The 20,951-nt window shown below is 38.9% G+C and overlaps 1 protein-coding gene across 1 annotated transcript in view; it reads right to left on the reverse strand.

The window, feature by feature from the left end:
• sema4ba (sema domain, immunoglobulin domain (Ig), transmembrane domain (TM) and short cytoplasmic domain, (semaphorin) 4Ba) overlaps nucleotides 1-20,951 on the reverse strand; it is a 94,157-nt gene that overhangs the window by 23,779 nt on the left and 49,427 nt on the right. Inside the window, exon 2 of the mRNA XM_007906942.2 lies at nucleotides 13,813-14,153. Within this exon, the coding sequence (XP_007905133.2) occupies nucleotides 13,813-13,930 (118 nt within the window). The 5' untranslated portion in view covers nucleotides 13,931-14,153. The remainder of the gene's footprint in view (nucleotides 1-13,812; nucleotides 14,154-20,951) is intronic.

Below are 20,951 nucleotides of genomic sequence, written 5' to 3' on the forward strand. Positions count from 1 at the left end.
ACAATTTTATGTACCAACATGGTTAATTCCAAGAAATGAACCATCAGGAGATAAAATTCCCTTTTTAGAAACAGCCAAGTCACAAATGACATCCAAGAGCTTGCATATTTATGAAACATTTAATTTCCTAAACTAAAAGCTGGACCTTTTTTTAGAGCCAGAGATTATTACATTGTGACTGCCTGATTGTTATATTCACATCAGGGATGATTTTCTGATTGTCTGTACATACAGCAACCAGTTTAAGATAGTCACCAAAAAATACAAAGAAAGATAATAGTTGATAAATATAACCTGATAGCTATAAAATTATATTCTAGGACTTCACTCGAACAAAGTGCACATATATATATTAAAAAAATTATTAAATAATTTTGAAACTGCACTTGTTTATAAAACAAAAACGTTATAATAATCATCCTTGCATTTGATCTAGCGCTTTTCACGCTAAATGGAAAGGCATTTTGATAGGGGTCCGCAGGGAAATACTCTGGGATATTTCATGTTGTAACCAATAAGAAAATGTTCTCCTCATCTCCATGTGGCCTTAAGGCCACAACTGTTCGGGTACATGATGTGGTGCACAGACTACAGCTGCACTCCACTTCCTCTCTATCTGGGAAAGCCTTCAATTACTGTGGTTGCCCTCAAGCAAAACCAGGCTCTATAATTTATTTAACTCTTTCCATTCCTAACTCTTCACCAGGATGCTAATTGTAAGTTGCAAGTAGCTGACTGGAATCTTTTCATACTCATTAAAATACATATGTTTTTCTTTTTCTCCACATTGCTTCTCTCTCACCCACCCCCACCTTCCGATGGATCAGACTTGCTAGGGTACTGCTCCAAGGGTGCCAGTCACACTCCACTATCTTCACTCAAATTACCATTCTTCATGTGTGAACCTAGACAGCGAGTAACGAGTTGCTTGATCATGGGAGGAACAACAACAACAACAAGATTCCATTGATTGAGCGCCTTTCACGTCGGGAGGACGTCCCAAGGTGCTGTACAGTTGGGTCAGGACCCGAGCAAAGGGGAAATGGTCAGGGTGAGGGAAGGGAGGGAGCGAGGAGGGGGTAGAGAGTCGAGAGGGGAGCTGAAGGCTCGGTCAAAGAGAAAGGTCTTGAGACCGGCCTTGAAGGAGGAAAGGGAGGAGGCAAGGCGAAGGCACTGGGGGATAGAGTTCCAGAGCCTAGGGGCTGAGAGGCTGAAGGCCCGGCCACCGATAGTAGGGCGGTTGGGGCGGGGGATGTGGAGCAGACCGGAGCCAGAGGAACGGAGGGTACGGGCGGGTAGGTAGGGGGATAGTAGGTCGGAGAGGTAGGAGGCAAGGCCGTGAATGGCCTTGTAGGTGAGGATCTTGAATTGGATCCTCTGGGGGATGGGGAGCCAGTGGAGGCGAGCGAGGGTGGGATAGATAACACACAAAAGCACTTTCCAACAGAGGTCACTGGATAGCGATACTGAGTGAGGTCTCCCTGAAGAGAAGCATCTGAGACCAATTGTAGCACAATTAGAGGTTCAAACCTGGCTCATTCTGACTGTAAGTCTATTTCACTTACCGCAGTGGCTTTACCAACTGGACTGTTGGAGGAACTCAAACCTATTATTCACATCATTGCAGGTTTTCATTTAGGAGCAACTTACTTTGCAATCAAGTGAACTTAAAAAGCTGCAAATTATTCCTCATACAAACTTTTTTTTTATTTCTGTTGCAAAATAAGCCCTTCAACCGTCAATTCGAAGGGAAAAATCCAAACGAGAAAACGAGCCGATGAAATCAATGGAAGATTTCTCTGATTTTGTTCTTTTGATTGAATTTTACCAACCAGATTAATCAGCCAAATCTCAGGCTGAGGGAGATTTCCTGCTCAGGAGGTGATCAAAGAGCTGTGCTGCTTTCACCTTTGACCATTCTACTCTTATTCTGAAACGTGTCCAGGTACGTTTAAAATTATGTCATTCATTTTATTTGAAGGAGCATCGCTTATGCAAAACAACGGTGTGTAGTTCATGAGTGAACATTACAGAAATTGTAAATTAACTGCTCTGCTGGATCTTTAACGTGTACTATCAGCCCCATAATCTGCCTTCAGGCCACTGCCAGACAGGATACAGGAATGCAAATGAAGGAGCAATCTTTTTTTTAATATACTGAGAATAAATTTTACTCAGCCTCGTTCTGCATGAGGGTCAATGGATTGTATTCTAGTCTTAATATTAATAATAATAATACATACAATTGTTATAGCACCTTTCACTTCTAGAGGGCTCTAAGAACAAATATTTGACTCGTTTTTTTATTAAATAAAATAGTGTTTGAGCGAGTTTTGTCTCAATCAAAGACTTTTTAAATTCAAGCTCCAAGGTCCAGGTTGCCTCTCAGTAACTTGACCAAGTGAGGACTGTACATGTGTGTGTCTCACCAGCAAAATTTTACTCTATTTGACTGTGAACATACACACATGCACACACACACATACAAGATATATAGAAATTTTAATCCCAGTTGAAATTTCTTGGCAAACTAATTTCATATTCATAATTTTTCAGCTGTACAGTCAAAACCTCAGGTTAATATCCAACATGAAAGGTTCAAACTGTATCCTGCATTTCTGTAATTGTCTGTTTTCAGCAAGCAAATGATGGGCAGGTTTGCTTATAAATATCAAAAATAGGCTTTCATTGTGTGGTGAGTGAGCTGAGCTCAGTGTGGGTGGCACTGAACATGTTTTACAGTGATCTTCTATGATCGTGAACTGGAAACATGAGGCAGAATTCAGAGACTCAGTGGTCGAACACTAACCAGCGATCCTGGCTGGAAAAATGGACTGGTATGGACACTGGAGAAAAGCAGCATTGTGCTCTAGCCTTCTTCCTGCTATAGTTGAAAAGTCCATGATCACTCACTGCCTGGCTTCACACGTGAGGGATGGCCACTTGGGCAAGATGCAGGAGAGCTGCTGGCATCTACGGATCCTTAATAATAATACTCCAGTATAAGTCAATACCTGGAGCAGCGGAGGAGTCAAAGAGAAGAGAAGTTGAGGTAGGGAGGAAACTAGGGCTCGAGGACATGAGAACTACAAATGACCCTCTTCACAGCACCAGTGTGGTTGTAATAATAATAATAATAATCCTTGCATTTGATATAGCGCCTTATCACGTCTTTGAGACAGAGCCGGGAACTGCAGTCAAGGCACTTTGGGGATACTATTAGGCTTATGAACAGCAACTGCAATTGGATGAAAGTCAGTCAGAAATTTAGGCTGTTTAACAGGAGTTTTTTTAAAATAAAAGTGTAATCTGAATGGAAACGAAACCAAGGATACCCAGACACTTAAATCAGCAACCTTGCACTCACTTCATTGTGAACCTGACAATCATGAAATATGAAAACAACAGCTAAGGCTGTCCTTCATCGTGATGAAAAAGCATTAAGAGGCACCAAACGAAAAATTTCAATCGTTAAAAATAGCATTGAGTTAGAGCACCTCTAGGAGTGGAAAACCTCCTTATGTCACTAAATGTGCATTAACAGGGTGTGAATATGGGACTATTTTTAACTACACTTTTTCCATTTAAAATCAGCTTTAAACACATTTGGAACAGTTTAGTTGTTGAAAGGCTTGCTGAGTGATTGTGGAGCCTTGAAGAAAGAGGGATAACTCTGACCTCCAACACTGCTCCAAATATTTTTAAAAATTATCTTTCAGGTCGTTCAAAGGCTGGTGAAATGTTTGTTATAGATATTTCTATAACTGACACCCAGTATTTCTTAAACATACATAGTCAATGTAGCAGTTCAGTAAATCTGAGATCATACACATCTATAGCAGAGAGGCACAGGAATATAATGTGCAAGGTCTACGGTGAAGCAAACCACACACAGTGAGTTTCCAGGTTTGGCCAACTCACCCACATGAGCCATTCAGTTTGGAAACTCGGGTATCTTAGGTAATTGTAACATGCTTCCCGAGAATGTTCACATTCTCTAGAGGCATCAGCAGAGGCTGAGAATCAGTCATTCATGACTTTGGATGCTTAAAGTACATCAGAAACAAATCAGGGTTAAATTTGAATTGCCCTATCTATAACCTACAATTTCACTTCTGTTGAAGACTCAAATACCTTTAGACACGGGGACAAAGCTCTGCCTCCAATCCTGCAACTCTTCTATATCTTTTAGTGAGAGTCCATTACCAGCTTTCACTCAATTTAACTAGGAACAGCAGCTAACAGTGAGTTTTTTTGACATTCGTATGGATGTTCTACCAGTGCATAGACCGTCACTAAGAATGCCGAAATAACACAAATAGAAGACATCAATCAAGTTTGAGGGCGAAACCCAATGTCTCCTTCATAAAAAAGCTTCACAGCTGTCATTTCATCACTCGATGAATGCTACATTTTTATTAGTGAGTTTTTAAGGTCTCTTTTGGTATAGCTTTTCATGGCAGCTAAATAGAATATGTGACAGGTGAGCTTCCTGGCAGGCAGCCTGTGCTATTACTTTGTAATAGTTATGAAAATGGGTTCAATTCACTGGCAGCTGTCCTCTACAGTATATTAGATGAGTCACTCTTCAAACGAAAATGTTGGAAATGAAATGGTGCACAGCAGATGCTTTCAAATGCCAGCCTTAATGAAGGAGCTTTTGCAACCCCACCACATATTATGGTCGATTTAGTATTATTAATACTTGTTTTGGGTAAAATATAGCTGTACAACCAAATGGGCTAGAAATAAATGAATAAAATGCCAGACATAAGTATAAAATCCTAATAAAGCAAACCAGTTCCTATTCATTCCCAATGATTAGAATTGAATGAACCAAACCATTTCCTACTCATTTTTATTCTATTGCACATGATTCTTGATCCATTTACCTGGTTCTCAAGTCCCTAATATACAGAAAGTTTTTTTGTGTGAGTGACGCTCAAGTCAATGTCATGACGCTTAAGCAACATTTTTAATACAGCTGCGGCTTTTGAAGTTTGAAATCCCAGGGAGCAGCTAAGGACACAACAAATAGCCTTGACGACCTGAGTTACCTGACGAGGCTGGCTGGAAAGTGCATGTGAATGGATGTCTGGGAGAGGAGAGGATTGAGCTGAGACGTGATGCCTTCTCCACACGCATATTACACTGTCAACACTCTGTCAACTTCACACATGAAGTATAGATACCGAGGGTGCAGGGTGGAGATGGGGTAACACGTACCAGACAGTTTTAAAGGAACAGACCCTCAGTAGAAGGAAAAAGAAGTCACATCCCTTCAGTAGGGGTGTGGAGAAAATTGGTTAAAAGAAATAAAGCATTGGATTGTCTAGCAGTTGCTAAACCGATAGCACTTTCTATTATAAATACAATAATCTCATGTGGATTTATCGTGATCAATGGGAGTATATTTGGACAACTCTGAGTGTGCCTAGTTAGTTTTCCTTCCTCTCTGGGAATCATTAATCATTTTGAAGTTTAATCTACACAATGAGAAAAGGTTTTCGTTTGTTTTTACACACCTATGGCAGGAAGTTGAGCAGCTGTTTGCAACAATTTGCATTGTAGACCTTTATACAATAAATTAATGTGTGGAAATTAGTGATGAGCAGAGAACTGCACCTATTTCCAAGCCATCCTCAATGTAATCAGAGCTTCTTCCACATCTATTTGGGTTGATGTTGGTGCAGATTAGCTGCTGTATTTGCCTATAATAGCAAGCATCACTTCATTTCTAAAGAATTATATTTTGCAATGCACTTCAAGGTCTTTAGTTTTTACATGAAAGGCACTATATAAATGCAAATTGCAATTTTGTTTTATTCTCCAACAATATAGTCGGAATACATAAAGAGGTTGGTCTTTTCAACACCTTGTTCCCAATGAGATGAGGGGAACTTGTTCAGTTCAGATTCAATGGCTTGGATCAATGCAGATGAAATCAACCTGAACTGCCAGTATGAGAAGATTCGTTCCAGTGTAAATGCTACCTAGGAGGACACTTCTGAAACGTTACTTAACAACCCAAAGAACCATTTGAAGTTTATAGACCACAAGATATTAAGTGATATTCTTTTTTCCACCAGAGAACATATATCTTTCTGAATGAATTAAAGCTTACCATTCATGTATTTTGGATAATCACTGGAAAGTTTAATGGAAAGAAAATGTTTTTACTTAAAGACCCACAAGAATTAAATGTTAAGTGGGTGCTCAAAACCTGGCACTTAATTAAATGTCATTCCCTGTAAGATTAGAATAATACAATTCCATCTTTTTTCAGACAATAGTCTTTAGGACCATCCTCAGAGATAGCCCTTTTATTCTAGCTGTATTTAAACATGCAATAACACCCATTCCGCAATTAGAGATGTTTAATGTACTGATTTCAGCTTCATAACAATTCTCTATGAAACTGATTACATTGTATACAGGAAAAGTCATGGTACACTGCTGCATGTCAATCCTAAGGAACCAATGCACTGGGCTCTGAAGAAATCTATTCTGCTGTACAAAAGGCCAATTTTGAAGATAGAAGATAATAATAGTTTGCACATTGCAGGTTTATAATTGCAAAGAACAAAGGTCAGACACCAGGATGTTTTCCTTTACCTGGAGAATAATTGATGACTGGAACAGGTTGCCAGGAACAGCGGTGGAAGCCAGGACACTGGATTCATTTAAAAAAACAGCTGTATAATAATAATAATCCTTGCATTTGTGCCGTGCCATGATTAAAGGATGAGAAGGGTGGGTGATCTGGAGAGTTGAGTTCAGATGGGCCAAAGGGCTTTCTTCACCCAATCAATCTTATGATCTTGCGAGTGTGATATTTAATTAAATACCTGTCCAAATTGGTCTCCAGGAGACCATTTTCCCTCATTGTTGCACTAATTGGCTGTCAATGTGTAACATTTGTGCTTATCCTGACAATTTTGAGAACAAAATATTAGAAAGTGATGAGTTATTTAAGGGTTAATCTGTCATCAACAACATGGTGAACAGTAGGAAAAAAAACATCATCGAAGTAAACTTAATGACACAAAAAAATTAGAGATGGCTATTCCAGGATATATGTCATTCAAACTTACACAGAAATCATGTTCTTTGTCAAATTGCTGAGCACATTGCCTTATAAAGGTACATCATCCCCCTCCAGGGGAAACAGAAAGCTGTAATAAGTGTTGCAATGCTGTGCCCTGTATCCAATCAGGTAACAACACCGCAGAAGAATGATCGGAATCCATTACCGGGACTGTTGGAGTTCACCAGATTAAACAGCCATTTCAGGAATGAAATAGAGAGCGTTTGCTTATGTAAAATAAAGAGAATCTGAGGCAACGGTGTAGGTATCAACACAACTTATGAATACATTAAAGACTTGTCTGTATTAAGCGTTCATGCTAATAAATAAGAGCGGAAACTAAACAAAAATAAGTCAATTGTTGTCAGTTTCCGAGCTCTCTTCCATCAATTATCTGTGGGAAATGTAGTTCTACATTGTAGTTTTGAAGGTTCATTTTTTTCCTGTTAAAAGGCCGCTATTTTACTTTCATATAAGCACTCAAACACTCGAGTGACAGAAAGCTGTACAGTTTTCCATTGAGTCACATATATTATTGTACCAGAAGTTCCACGTTGAACTCAACATTCCAAACAACGTTGTTATGGGCTTTGAGTCATCCTCCCCACGTGCAATGTGCTACATAAAATGTAAAGTGTAATATATTATAATGTACTACAAAAGGAAAGTGTAAATGAATCGTTGCAATTTTGATTCAATACCTAGATATTTGGCGCTGCTAATTCTGACCAGACTACAATAAACTCCCACCCTCCCACCACTTTCTACATTTTATCAAGTTCTTAAATCGATTCAATATAATTGTAGGCAAACATGGCAGCCAATTTGTGCATAGCAACATCCCACAAACAGCCATGAAGTGAAATGACCAGTTTAATTTGGAGCCGTGTTGGACACCAGGAGAAACTCCCATGATCACACGCCCACAATTTTGACCCTCAAACAGTATAGCACACTGTTCAGTGACCCAATACTGGTTCCCATAAAGCTAAGAATGTATACGTGTGAGTTGTAAGTTTCTACACACCCACGTAGTCACAGTCACAGATAGTTCTCAGCAAACTGTTGTGCAATGATTTCTGGAAGAGAAAATAAAACTGTCCATGTACCCCTTAATCATGTAAATATAAAAAGGTCAACAGTCAAAGGGGATCATCTGAATAAAACAGATGATTATATTTCCAATGAGCATGTCTCGGTGGTTATAAATATTTGAGATGAGAAATTGGCAGAAGTTTATGGTCTGCGGTGTATTGTGTTTGTCTTTGGAATCAAATTGTCATTCTGGTCAACATTATATGCACATGAAGTGAACCACAGCAAACAAAATCTCACGACCCATGAACTACCCAGTCAGAGCCTCGGAAAGGTTCTGAGCTGAAAGGCTGTATAGGATAACATTCTACTTCACATCATTCTGAACTACAAGTATTTTGTCCAGTTTCTGTATTACATAATACTAATAATAATCCTTACATTGAATACAGTGCATTTCATGTCATTACATTTCAGAGCTCTTCACAGCATATGGGGTAAATTATAATGACTGTGTACATTGTAGGTGAACATGGCAGTCAATGTGGACAGCAATGTCCCAGTTTTATTTTGTGGGGGTTGTTGGTGTGGGCATTCTATATAACAAAAGGGTTGGATAGCTTGTTCATGTACTGTAAATACTGTAATGCTACAATAGTATAAAAGCCCATTCCACAATAAAGGTTTGTTTAGTATTCTCTAATACCTTGTCTATACCTATCTCTGCACTCTTTGCTTGAAGCAGAGAAGCGACGTGTAAGGGAAAGCCCGATTTATTCCCCTCATCCAAATTGCACTGATTAGGGGCTGTTAACAATGTATTCTGCATGAAAGAAGTTTCTCCCAATGACAAATACCCAGAAAAAATTGGTTATTCACTTCATCGCTGTCTGTGGAATATTGCTGTGCACAAATTGGTTGCTGCATTCACCTGCAAAACACACAGTCACAGAACTTTACAGTAAACCCTGTGAAGCTCTTTGAGACATCGTCCTGGCATTAGATTATGGCCGCTCTTCATCACACCCCAGGACAATGCTCCCAGTTCATGTCCTTGCTCATAACCTGATCCCTGACTGTTCAGTGTCTTGGGACGTTCTCCCAAAGGGAAAGACGCTTTACAAATGTAATTTTGTTGTTGTTGTTGCTGCTGCTATGCTCCTTACTGGGAGCATAGCAGCAGCAACAACAACAACAAAATTGACCTGGGGTGTGATGAATTGCTGTGCGCAATTGGCTGCCGCGTTTGCCCACAAATATACAGTCAATTCACTTTACAGTATATTCTGTGAAGCGCTTTGCGACATCCTCCCGACGTGAAAAGCGCTATATCAAATGCAAGGATTATTATTATTATTATTACTGACACATTTGCTGACAGCAAAATTCAGAATGGAATAAAGGTGAAGGGAAGAGGAAAGAGAGGACCATGGTAGAGGGGCTGGACGCAGTGGAGGCTTATGTGGAGTATAATCATTGGCTAGTTGGGCCAAATGGCCTGTATCTGAGTCCTATAGAATTTCACGTTCAAATCAAATGCAAGGATTATTTTTATTATTATCACGTGAGAAGGGATTGGGTGTTCCCTAACCTTTAGCCTGATTAATTATTCATGGAAGATAAGCTGTTTCTTTACCAAAGGTCTCTTTGAAATACCACATGTTACTATGTGCTTAGTGTTGCCTAGGAAACAGCCTGCCTTGAATAATCAAAGGTATGTAAAATGAAAGCAGTCCACTTGAATAAAGTCTAAATTCTAAAGTTAAAAACCTACCAAACAGAACAAGAAGAATAGCTCCACAAATAATAATATCTCAACCAACAATTCTATTTCACGGTGAGATAAACTTTTAAAATCCGGGTGGCATCCGCAGAGCTCTTCATCATTTCTGTTTCAACCTTACAAGGTGTGACCTGTTAAGAGTGTCATCCAGTTACAGATTCATCGAAAGTTTTTTTTATGAAAGTCATTTTGCACATCAGTGCACTCAGAAAATTACATTCAGCTGCAATCACTTGAAAATTCTTGAAGCAAAACAAATCTTTCCTATCGCAAAGATCAAACTGTATCTCAGTAACACTGTAACTTGCAATCCTGAGACATAGGTATGTCAGTTCACCTCAACTTAGAAAGAATCAGCCATTTCCATCATTAGTTGGCATCGATATGTCTCTGGATGGAGAGCTCTCAGTCTTCAATTGTAAGATAGAGCAGAATTATGGAAAATTCAGTCTTAATTTCGAAGTTGTTTCATTATTAAGAACTGTGGAAAACCAGTTTCCAAATTTTGGGAGTGCATTTCAGAATTTTCCACTATTCTGCGTCATCTCAAGTAGGACCTATCACATATATTGCCGTCACTTATATCTTCTTAATCAACGACAGCGACTTGGAAGAGAACAGTCATAAATCAGAGCAAATATGAAACTCCTGTGAAGCAAGAGTCCAGAGATCAAACTAGGCAAGCAGGGAGAAATAAATTCATTGATTGACTTGTGCATTGGAGCGTTATTGCTATTTGCAGTGGAGGGTAGAGAGATAATTGAGTAAGATAATATTTTCAGAATAGGCTGAATGGTTATCAACTGTCATAGGATTATCCAGTATGACAATCTGTCATAATCCATTATGATCTTCTTCATCTATTATCACTGAAGAGTTGAAATAGTGTAATCTGCATGTGGAAGCATTTCTATAAAGACCCAACTGTTTTAAACGCTGCAATACCACCATTATTGTGATGCTGAAAAAATCAGAACGCACTCTGAGCTGCTTACCATTGTACAGACTGCCAACTGGATGCCTTGTTTTACACAAGGAAGTTCTACCTTAGAGCAATGACCCTTAACTGCAACCCAGGAGAATGACTGGTAACTTCTTTAAAATCAAATGTTGCTCCAATGGGCCACTTAGTTGGAAATTCATAAACCTGACTTGTTTTTAAGCTTATTCCAATTCCCTTCACGAAAACGTGGCCTGAACATGTTCACTGGCATCTGAATGGTATTTATTCCTGACCCTTTGGAAGGTGGGGGAGAGGGGGGTGGGGAAGTGGGTGGCTTCTGCGAGCAGAAAGGATTTAAAATTAAATGTTTGATGATCTGTTGTTTATAAAGGGGAACGATTAAGAACCCGAGGCTCTGGTCTGAGTGTTTTTTTCCTGGGAGGACAGGCTGGATTCCCTGGCAGACGACAGGAGTTCATATCGATTAACCCTGACAAATTCTACATCTAGATGTCTTCGAGATCTACGGCCTCCCCCAAAGCTATTGCATGTTCATTGCTCACTTGTTAATATAAGTCTGTTGTATTAAATGGACATTTCCTCCTCATATCCTTGTGTACCACAATGCCTGTTGCTTTGATCCCATGATGTGCCAGCACTGTGGCAAATTTCCAACTTCTAACCATCTCCACCACAATCACCGTGACCACCATTGCTACCAGCCATTCCCACAGTATTGCAGTGCAGAAAATTATAAACTTTCTACTTCATTTTGTCGTAGACCAAAATGACAAAGCTGCCAAATCTAAATGCTCTTCTGCGCAATTTCTAGAAAGAAATAACAACAGTTAATGAAACTATTAGATGCAGACAAGTACAGTCATGAGATGCTTTTACGATAAATCCTAATTATACCAGCTTTAGAAATGTTTCCGTATGTTATTTTCCATTCTCAAGTTTTAAAGCAATGCACTTTTAGCTTCTATCTCGTGCGAGGGCCAACTGTGCATTGTGAGTAAAGTGCTAGTGGAAAAGTATCAAGTATCAACAGAATTGCACATCTTGAATTTCTGTAGATTTCCAAGTACCCAATGCAGAACTGTGCCATAGTAGAAGGCATTATCAAGGAGATCATCATTTCAGGTCCTCGTCGTAACATTGTGTTGTGTGCTTTCTATGCCAATGTAAGGGGAAAAACACAAGGCAATGCTTTGAACACCATCTACTTTGCATGCTGCTCAACACCCCAAAACTGATCAGATTACTTATTCATCACCCGCACAGGTGGTGGCAAAAACACTCCAAGGCCTTCGTCATCATCTTACACACAGCTCAGCCTGGGGGAGATTACCTAGCACTGTCACAGTAACTACAGCAGTATCTTATTGCTGTTTCAACCCTAAATTTCATCAAAGGTTGCGTAAATACAGCCCAAATAGAATAGTTGCTCATTACTGTCTTTTGTCACCATTAGCAGCACCATTTTCATGAAAAAATCCTCAACAAACTTTTTTTTCCTATAGAAGTGCGCACCACAATGTCAATGGCTTCAGCATTCACTTGCAGACAACATTATTATGTTCTGGATCTTCTGAACATTTCCTATAGACATTTTTTTATGAAGTTACTGCTTCTTGGAGCAGAGAAGGTTACGAGGAGACTTAATAAAAGTTTTCAAAATTATGAGGGGATTTGATAGGGTGAACAAGGAGAAACTGTTTTCACTGGCAGGTGGGTCAATAACCCAAGGACACCAATTTAAAATAGTTGTTAAAAGAAACAGGGGAGGTAAGAATTTTTTTTCACACAGCGAGTTGTTCAGATCTGGAATGCATTACCTGAAAGGGTGGTGGAAGCTGATTTGATAACAACTTTTATGAGAAATGTAGATAATTATTTGGGGAGGACAAGTTTACAGGGCTATGGGGACAGTGGGATTGAATTGGATCGCTCTTTTCAAAAAGCCGGTACAGACACAATGGGCCGAATGGCCTCCTTCTGTGCTGTATAATTCTATGATTCTAAATCCCTGAATGTCCAGTGCTTTGGGATGTCCTCCCAATATGAAAGACTCTATACAAATGTAATTTTGTATTGTATTGTATCACACCTCAGCACTAATCAACAGCAACAACATTCTGTTTGGTCAGTTCATTGATTCCAATGTGGAGGTGCAAAGGAAATTACTTGATCAGATGTTTTATTTCTAAAAAAAACTCATCTCAATTCTGAAAATATTATACATTAGCTAGTAATTACGCTTGTCTATAACATGACTGTCAGCAGCTGCATATTTACAATGCAGAAGTCCTCAACAAAATAGTTGCAAAAACACATCAACCAATTTTACTAGATTCCTAAAGCATTCGTCACAATCACAGATATTCATCATTGTTTTCTATTGCTAATTTGCATCTGAGCACATTACAACACAGGCTGGTCTAACAAGAAAAACCCTACTTCTAGCAGAAGAGCTCTAATCTTGAGATAAGACCTACTCTGTTATTCCAAGCTGGTTTGTAATGAGTTTTGCTCAGCTTTAGGTTGTAGAAAACACTATCAAACAAATTATGAGCAATGCTAATCAGTGTTCATTTGAAATTTACATGAAGCATTTATAATCCGTTGCAATTTAATAAGAGGGAAGGAGCAAACCATTTAATTATTTTCTGGACATACAGTAATTTGCACTTTTTAAATTGAAGTTTGCTGTCATAGGAAAATACAATTTCCTACACATTGCCTTTTGTTCATTATTGTTTGATTGCATGTCATTGTCAACAGCAGCACCAGATTCAAATAGAGCAACTTAACAGACAACAGATACTAGAATTGTAATGAAGCTCCTGACAACCTGCAAATAATCATTGAGTTAGGTTCTGAAAGCTTAGCTCAGATGTCTGTGCATTACTTTCAGCAATGTTCTTTACCATTTAACGAGGTAATACAAATGTGCTCACTTACTGTAATGAAAAACAATCCTCGGAATGATATCATCCTCTGTGGAAGCAGCCTGAGTAAATGCAGCTGTATATAAAGTACTAACTGTCAGCAATAGAAATTTTGCAAGATTTGAGTGCATGGTGACTGCAGACTGGTAGTAAAGTCTATACTTGTCTCCCCTGTCTTCTCGTCTTCAAAGAGCTTGAGTCAATTTGTAATCCACAGGTAAACAATGCAGTCTGGAACAACACTCGTAGGTTTTCACTGAGGTGGAATGAACGCTGCTTCTATTACTCATCAGTAGTTACCCCAAACCAGTTTCCACACGTCCAACCAGATCAGAGCAGGCTTCTTGGTTGAACCTGAAATAGAAAAGTTGAGCAAGTTAGAAAATGATCAATTGTAGCAGGAAAAACATAATTTCTGATAAAGTCAATTGCTTCCAATGACGCTTGATCGGTTCTATAGTAGCATCCTTTGAAGAAGTCAGCACACTTAAATACTTATTTGCGATTTACTGACTCACATTGCAACTTGAGTGCAATTCAAAGCCAGCTTATGGCACATAACTTTTACTAGTTTTAATATAGGTAAGAAAGCAGATCAGAGCCTTGTTTCAGTAATGTAGGTTACATGTTCAATTCATCTGGCATATGCGTGCCTTGATCTCAACTCTATATATACATATATAGAGAGTACAAGGACACTATAAAACATGTACAATTAAATAGCTTTGAACTATATCATTTTTCTACTCTTTCCTTATTCTAGATAGTCTCCACTAGTGAACAGGGAAAGTAAATTATGTGCTTGCATTCCACTGTCAATGGTGCCCTTTTATAAGCTTTGGGGGCACCCCAAAGCGAGACCACAGCTCCACACTGGCTGCATCAGGAGAAATTCCTGTGAGCTTCTATTGTTTGGAACGTCCCACTCACAACAATCCATTTACATCCTCGTGCCATGGGACAAGAATCCACCCGTCTTCAGCAAAGTCCTGTGACAATTCCATAGGTTGCTTACTGTGAACTGGTTTACATCATCCCAGCTTGGAGGACAGTACCTGGATATATCCACCAGACCTCAGATAAATTTGGTAAGTTCACTTCATGGCTGTTTGTGGGACATTACTGTGCACAAATTCACTGCCACATTCGCTTTCAAATTATGCAGTCACACTTACTTTCTAGTGTGAATCACGTTGAGATGTCATCATGACGTGAACAGTGCTATATCAAATTCAAGGATTGCTTATTAATAGCAGTAGTATTTGGGAATTATATTCATTTTGTGTCCAGTAGGACCAAAGCATATTTATTAATGAACAAATAATAATAATCATCTTTACATTTGATATTGCGCCTTTCAAGTCATAATTCCACCCCCCCCACAATTGTCTGTTTCAATATTTCCAACATCTTAAAGAAGCAAACACCACAACATGAAATAGAACTATAGATAAACATACAATTGTCCCTGTATTAACTTAAACCAACATTCCCTCAATACCAAAAACGTACAATAATGAATTCACGTAAATCTTTCAGCAACTTACTGTCTCCAGCAACAGTTTTAATTAAGTTTGCAATGCATTTGGATCTGAGGAAAACCCACAGTCACGTCACCCGATTAAAATTCAAGACGGACACAAGGGAAAAGTATATTACCTGAATGCAGTCTTCTGAATACAATGTATGAAAGGAAATTGAAAGCACAGGCTTCATTATCTATACTGTGACTCATTCTCAATCCGTAAACAGCATTCATAAGTCCATTTCTATTAAATGAGCCTGTACCTCTTCAGCAAGCTACACTTAGTGGCAAACCTTGATGGTTTCCTGGAACAATGAGGGGAAAAAACACCTAACAGTCATTAGGAGTGGTTTCAAAAAAATAAAAAGCATTTCGGAATAGGTTCTGTAAGGAACCACTAGGAAGAACTGGGTGTGGTACACAGTAAAACAAAATCAATTTACCCAAACCTTGGTTTGTTATGATCATGGCTGGGGGGGAGGGGATTTAAGGAGTTGAGATTTTACTAATACACAGATTGCCTTGGGCCAAAATAAATCCAATCCAAACTGACAGCAAACGAGGGATCTCAGCCAAGATTTCACTTCTGCTGCTGGATCTGAATTCAGTTCCAATACACCAGGCGGGGGGCAAAGTAGGCATATTACCCACTGCCGGTGGCAAGAGAGGTAAAAAATAAATCCACAAGCTCTCCGGGCAACTTAAAACACACCCCAGAAGCCTGTAATCACTATTTACCTACTGCCTGTACTTAGCGTACAGACAAATGAAAGGTCGATCTGGACAGCTTGCATTCAAAAAGCAGAGGAAACGCAAAGAGAGAGAGAGAGAGAGAGAGTGAGTGCTGGAGCTCCAAGTCTATTTGTGTTGTTACCTGCCTTCCTGGAAGGTGAGCAGACCTCACAAATGATGAGTGGAGGGGGGCGGGAGAGTGCTGAATGGAAAATACCCCCAATAAACACACTGGTCATAAAGCAGACAGAGAGGGGAACTCATTAAATAGACACCAGTATCCTGCCTAATGGTTGTAATTCTGTTACCTGATACCAGAGGTTGGATCAGACTATTATTTTGGGGGCAGTCTGTGAAGCTGGAAAATAATACATACAATCTGAATAATAAACCATGCGACAGGTCTCATCGTCATCGAGTCCTGGCTCTGTGTGCATTCGGGGGTTGAACATGATAGCCACGTATTTAACTTCAGAGACACTTCTTTCTTATGCCCCTTGTGTGCTTTGAAGTTCTTAAGGGTCCATGAAGAACCGCCCATGAAGTAATTGGTCTGCCTTTCACAGGTGCTATGGAATTCTATAAAGAACAAGGATCTGTAAAAGGAGATGCATGTAAAGCCTGGGTAGCCACAGAGGCATCTGGTAAGGTTATTTGCTGCCTCAGGGTTTGAACGTAAAAATGTTTCACTTGGAAGAGCCTTCTTCCCCAGAACCTCTGTTGTGGTCTTGTATTTTTTTTTGGCCTCCATAATGCAAATGCATTTCTGGCTTCATCTCATGGTAACAGTTAATGATGCCCCTTTTCAGAAATAGATTGCGGATCTGTTCTCGTTAGTTGACGAATGTAAGGATTTAAAATTAGTTGATAAGATAAGGGGAAGAATGTAATGGAAAAAACTAGGAAATACTGTAAATTTGTATGAGCTGACCTTATCAGTTCCAACCAATGCAGTAGGCAGCACTGGCACAAACCTTACATGTTTAACAAAGCGTTGAATACATTAGTTTACCATAAACCAATATTCACTTTATTCTATCCAGTTATTATGCTGCTTCACTCCCTTGACACTGTTGAAGTGAAGTGAGTTTACAGTGCTGGCTGCAGACAATAGATACTAACGTTTGTTCAGTGGCGAGGTCGCTGCAAATCTATTAAAAAGTTTAACATTTTAGTCCGAATTCTCCATGAATAAAGTGCGTGCAGCCCATGACTGCTGGCGTAGCTACATTAATTCTATAAGGATTGTAGTGTTACAGAATCATTGCTTCAATTCATCTGCAGCTGGCAACTACACAGCCACCAAGTTCCATGTATTTTATAATTTGTTCTGATTAGCATCTCTACGGCATGCCATTTAATAAAAAAAATCTATTAAAGGAATCTAGGATGTTGTTCAGCATCAATGGGATTATTTCTAGTCACAGTCTTTAATTTACGATTTCCTCCTCTGGTCTCTTCCTTATTTTTCCTCCCTTTGTTCAGACCTCGCCCTCCACATCACATACTGCTTGTATTCAGACAGCCTATTCCCACACCTCTGTCAATGCTGGTGATACGCATGAGTAGATCGGATTGACTTGGCTTCTGATTGTTCTTCCCTGTGGAAAACTGCCTCACTTTTGCTTTGCACTTCCCTGTTGGCCTGGCTGAGATCATTCGCTATATAAAGCTCCAAGCATTGTGCGTTGCTGGAAAGTACAGAGCCATAATATAGTCCTTATCATTTAGTGTGTCATCGACAGTGTAAATGATAATTATCTAACAATCCTAATAATCATTGCATATGATATAATGCTTTTCACATCGGGAGGACATCTCAAAGCACTTCACAAAATATATTATAAAGTTTAGTGACTGTGTATTTTGTGGGTGAATAAGTGGCTTTATATGAATCAAATCCTTATATTAAAAGGGTTCTCCCCCCTCCCATATTTCCCTTCTCCTGAAGAAACTATCTAATACTGGAGTATAATTCCATTCTGCAGTATTTTGCCACGTGGCCATTTTTGACGTGTGCAGCAAGTGTTGACCCTTTGCCCTGGTAGACAATCCTCATGACTGTTTATGGGACTTTGCTCGTACAAACAGTGCTGCTGGTATGTGCCACACAAAACCAATGACAATTCTTAACAGTAATTAACCGTGATGACTCAAATGTTCCAAAGTGATGAGGTGTTTTAACAATGAAAGTTCTCTCTTTCATTTGCTGATCATATTGCCAAGTTTAGAACAGTAGACTGAGATTTCCAATGGTTCTAGAGTAATATTTCATACGTTTAATATTGGTTTCACTTCACAACTATGAACACGTGAAACTGCGTCACTTGGTAAATGTAGTGTAAAGTTTAGAGTAAGACATTCACAACTTTAGTCCTGTGACGCTTGCTAAATCACCTGATTTTATACAAAGAACCACAAGATCACTTCCGTCAAGAATATCACTTGACTGTCCTCCAATTACAGCATCAAGCTATTTATTTCTTAGATGAATTCAGTGTCCTGGCCTCAACCATACTTTCTGGTTAGCTGTTCTAGGGCCAAAGACATATTATTCACCTACAAAATAAACAGTCTCCACACTTTACAGAATATCCTGTGAAGTGTTGTGAGATGTCCTCCTGACATGAATAGTGCAATATCAAATGCAAAGATTAGACATTATTATATATTTATTATCTAAACTGTCGATGGCACACTGTAAATTATTTAAATATATTTTTTGCCAACCAGTGCCTTTGGCCCTTGCCGACCAACACCTTACAATATCTGGAATTAGGTAAGTAGGGTTTATCCCTCCAAGCAGGGAAGGCACATTCCATCCCAGACACAGGAAAATTGCCATGTGTAAGTGGTATATATATATATATATATGTATGTGGACTATCAGACGTGTTTGAATACTCTTAAGCATGATGATGGTTTCTGCATGTATCATCTGTTTATTTATCCACTGTGTAAAGATATCCTTTTGTGGTGTCTGTTCTGAAACTGCTCTAGATTATAAGGTAAATCTCCATTGGAAAGTGCATGACTAAGCAGGCTCAGGTTATGATCATGAAGCTTCTAGATTGAAATAACTTGTGGTATTGACTATCCGGACACATGTTGAAAAAGGGCACCATAGCCAAGCACCAATGGTGCACTATCATAAGGATCCTTCAGAAATGGAAGGGAGAAATTGAGAGAAAAAATGTTGAATTGAAGTTCCGGATGGACAGTCTCTGGACTGTCACTGAGTGTCTTCATCATATACTTACTTGGTTAAAAATTGGAGTCTCCCAAGGAAGTGAAATGCACCATTTTAATGGAATGGAGAAGGAGGAAGAGGGAAGATTGGTATAATCTATCTTAGCTTATATGGACATTTCTCCTGGCCAAACATAAATTTGAATCAAATGTATTGCAAGTGAGTTTATAGGTGAGGGTGTCACACTCACACCTCAAGGGCTGTGGTAAGAAGCCCACAGGGAGGGAAACATGAGAAAATTAAGAGAAAAATAGATTTTTTTAAAAAAAAGTCCAAAATCTTAAGAAAACAATATTCTACATATCATTGTGCAGATGGGAGCTCTAAACACTTGTGGGTGCCAAGTGCTTGTGCTAACCTCAAATCAGATTGGAACCAAAAGACCTTCAAACCACTATCAATCCAATTCAATTTGACAAAAAGATCAATTAAAAGATGTTGCATATGAAGGACAAATGGTTTCTATTACAATTAAAATCTAGTTGAAAGATCTAACTGGGTGCTTTAGTGATCTGTCTTAATCATTCCATTGATTCAGTGCCAGCGCCAAAGAAAAGTTGTGGTTTAGTGGCCCATTTATTGGCTTCCTCCAAGTAACATAAAATTCATGCAGTGTATTATTTATCAGCCACTTCCCACAAATGCTCAGCCTATTGGGTTTCAATTTTATTTTCGGTTAGTTTCCTCTTAAATTTTACAGAGACCCCAAAATAGTTACTGTAACATGCACATTATGCTGGCTGAATTAACACTACAATACTTCAAAGTTAATGGAAATCAAATTAGTTCCAGATCAACTCTTGAGTATTCAATTCTTTTAAAAGCTCAAATTTCCAAATGTGCCCTTTAACAGACAGAATCTCATTCAATAACCACTAAATGATCTGTCTGTCTTTCCTTGGATATAGAATGAACCTAAAGAAGTACCATTTTGCGAAATTTAACAAAAAAAACTCAGTATTCATTCCTCTATTTGGAATCTAAATCCTAAAGGCTTAACTTGCTATTTATAGGCTATTTTTTATCATCTTTTTAAAAAAAAAGATATTTCGATTGCTATTCCCATTCAAAGTCCACATGCCATTTTTTAAAAAAGCAAACAAACTTGAACCTTAGAAACCAAACGGGAACCCAGTTAAAAACAAAACTGAAATCTACTCGGACTTCTCTGTTCCAGAGAGAAAAGTGCCAGGGGCCAGGGAACCCTGGCCTTTAATATTCTGGAATTACTGTCATCCATTCTAAAACTTTGTTTTCAGAAATACCACTGGAAAAAGAACCATACGCAGATTCACTGGCAGAAACAACATTGTATCACGTCCTACAATTACAACCGAGCTACGTGCTATATGTTTTGGAAAGCCTAGAACAACTCAGATCAGATGTATTTTCTGGAGGTAACAAGTTTGCTTGTCTGTTTCATTAAATTGTCAGTCAGCACCACTTCATCCACTCTCTCTTGAAACTGTTGGTTGAACTTTAATAAGCAAAGCTTGACAGACTGTGCCACAGTTCAGTAAAATACTTTCCAAAAATTACATGCCTTCGATGTCTCACTTCTCCGTGGAAAGAGAACAACCATGACATTTTGAATTCTTATCAGTCGAACACAGTTACACAATCCCCAGCTGGATTTAAACTGGAT

This window comes from Callorhinchus milii, unplaced genomic scaffold (assembly GCF_018977255.1).
Source record: "Callorhinchus milii isolate IMCB2004 unplaced genomic scaffold, IMCB_Cmil_1.0 Scaffold26, whole genome shotgun sequence".
NCBI lineage: Eukaryota > Metazoa > Chordata > Chondrichthyes > Chimaeriformes > Callorhinchidae > Callorhinchus > Callorhinchus milii.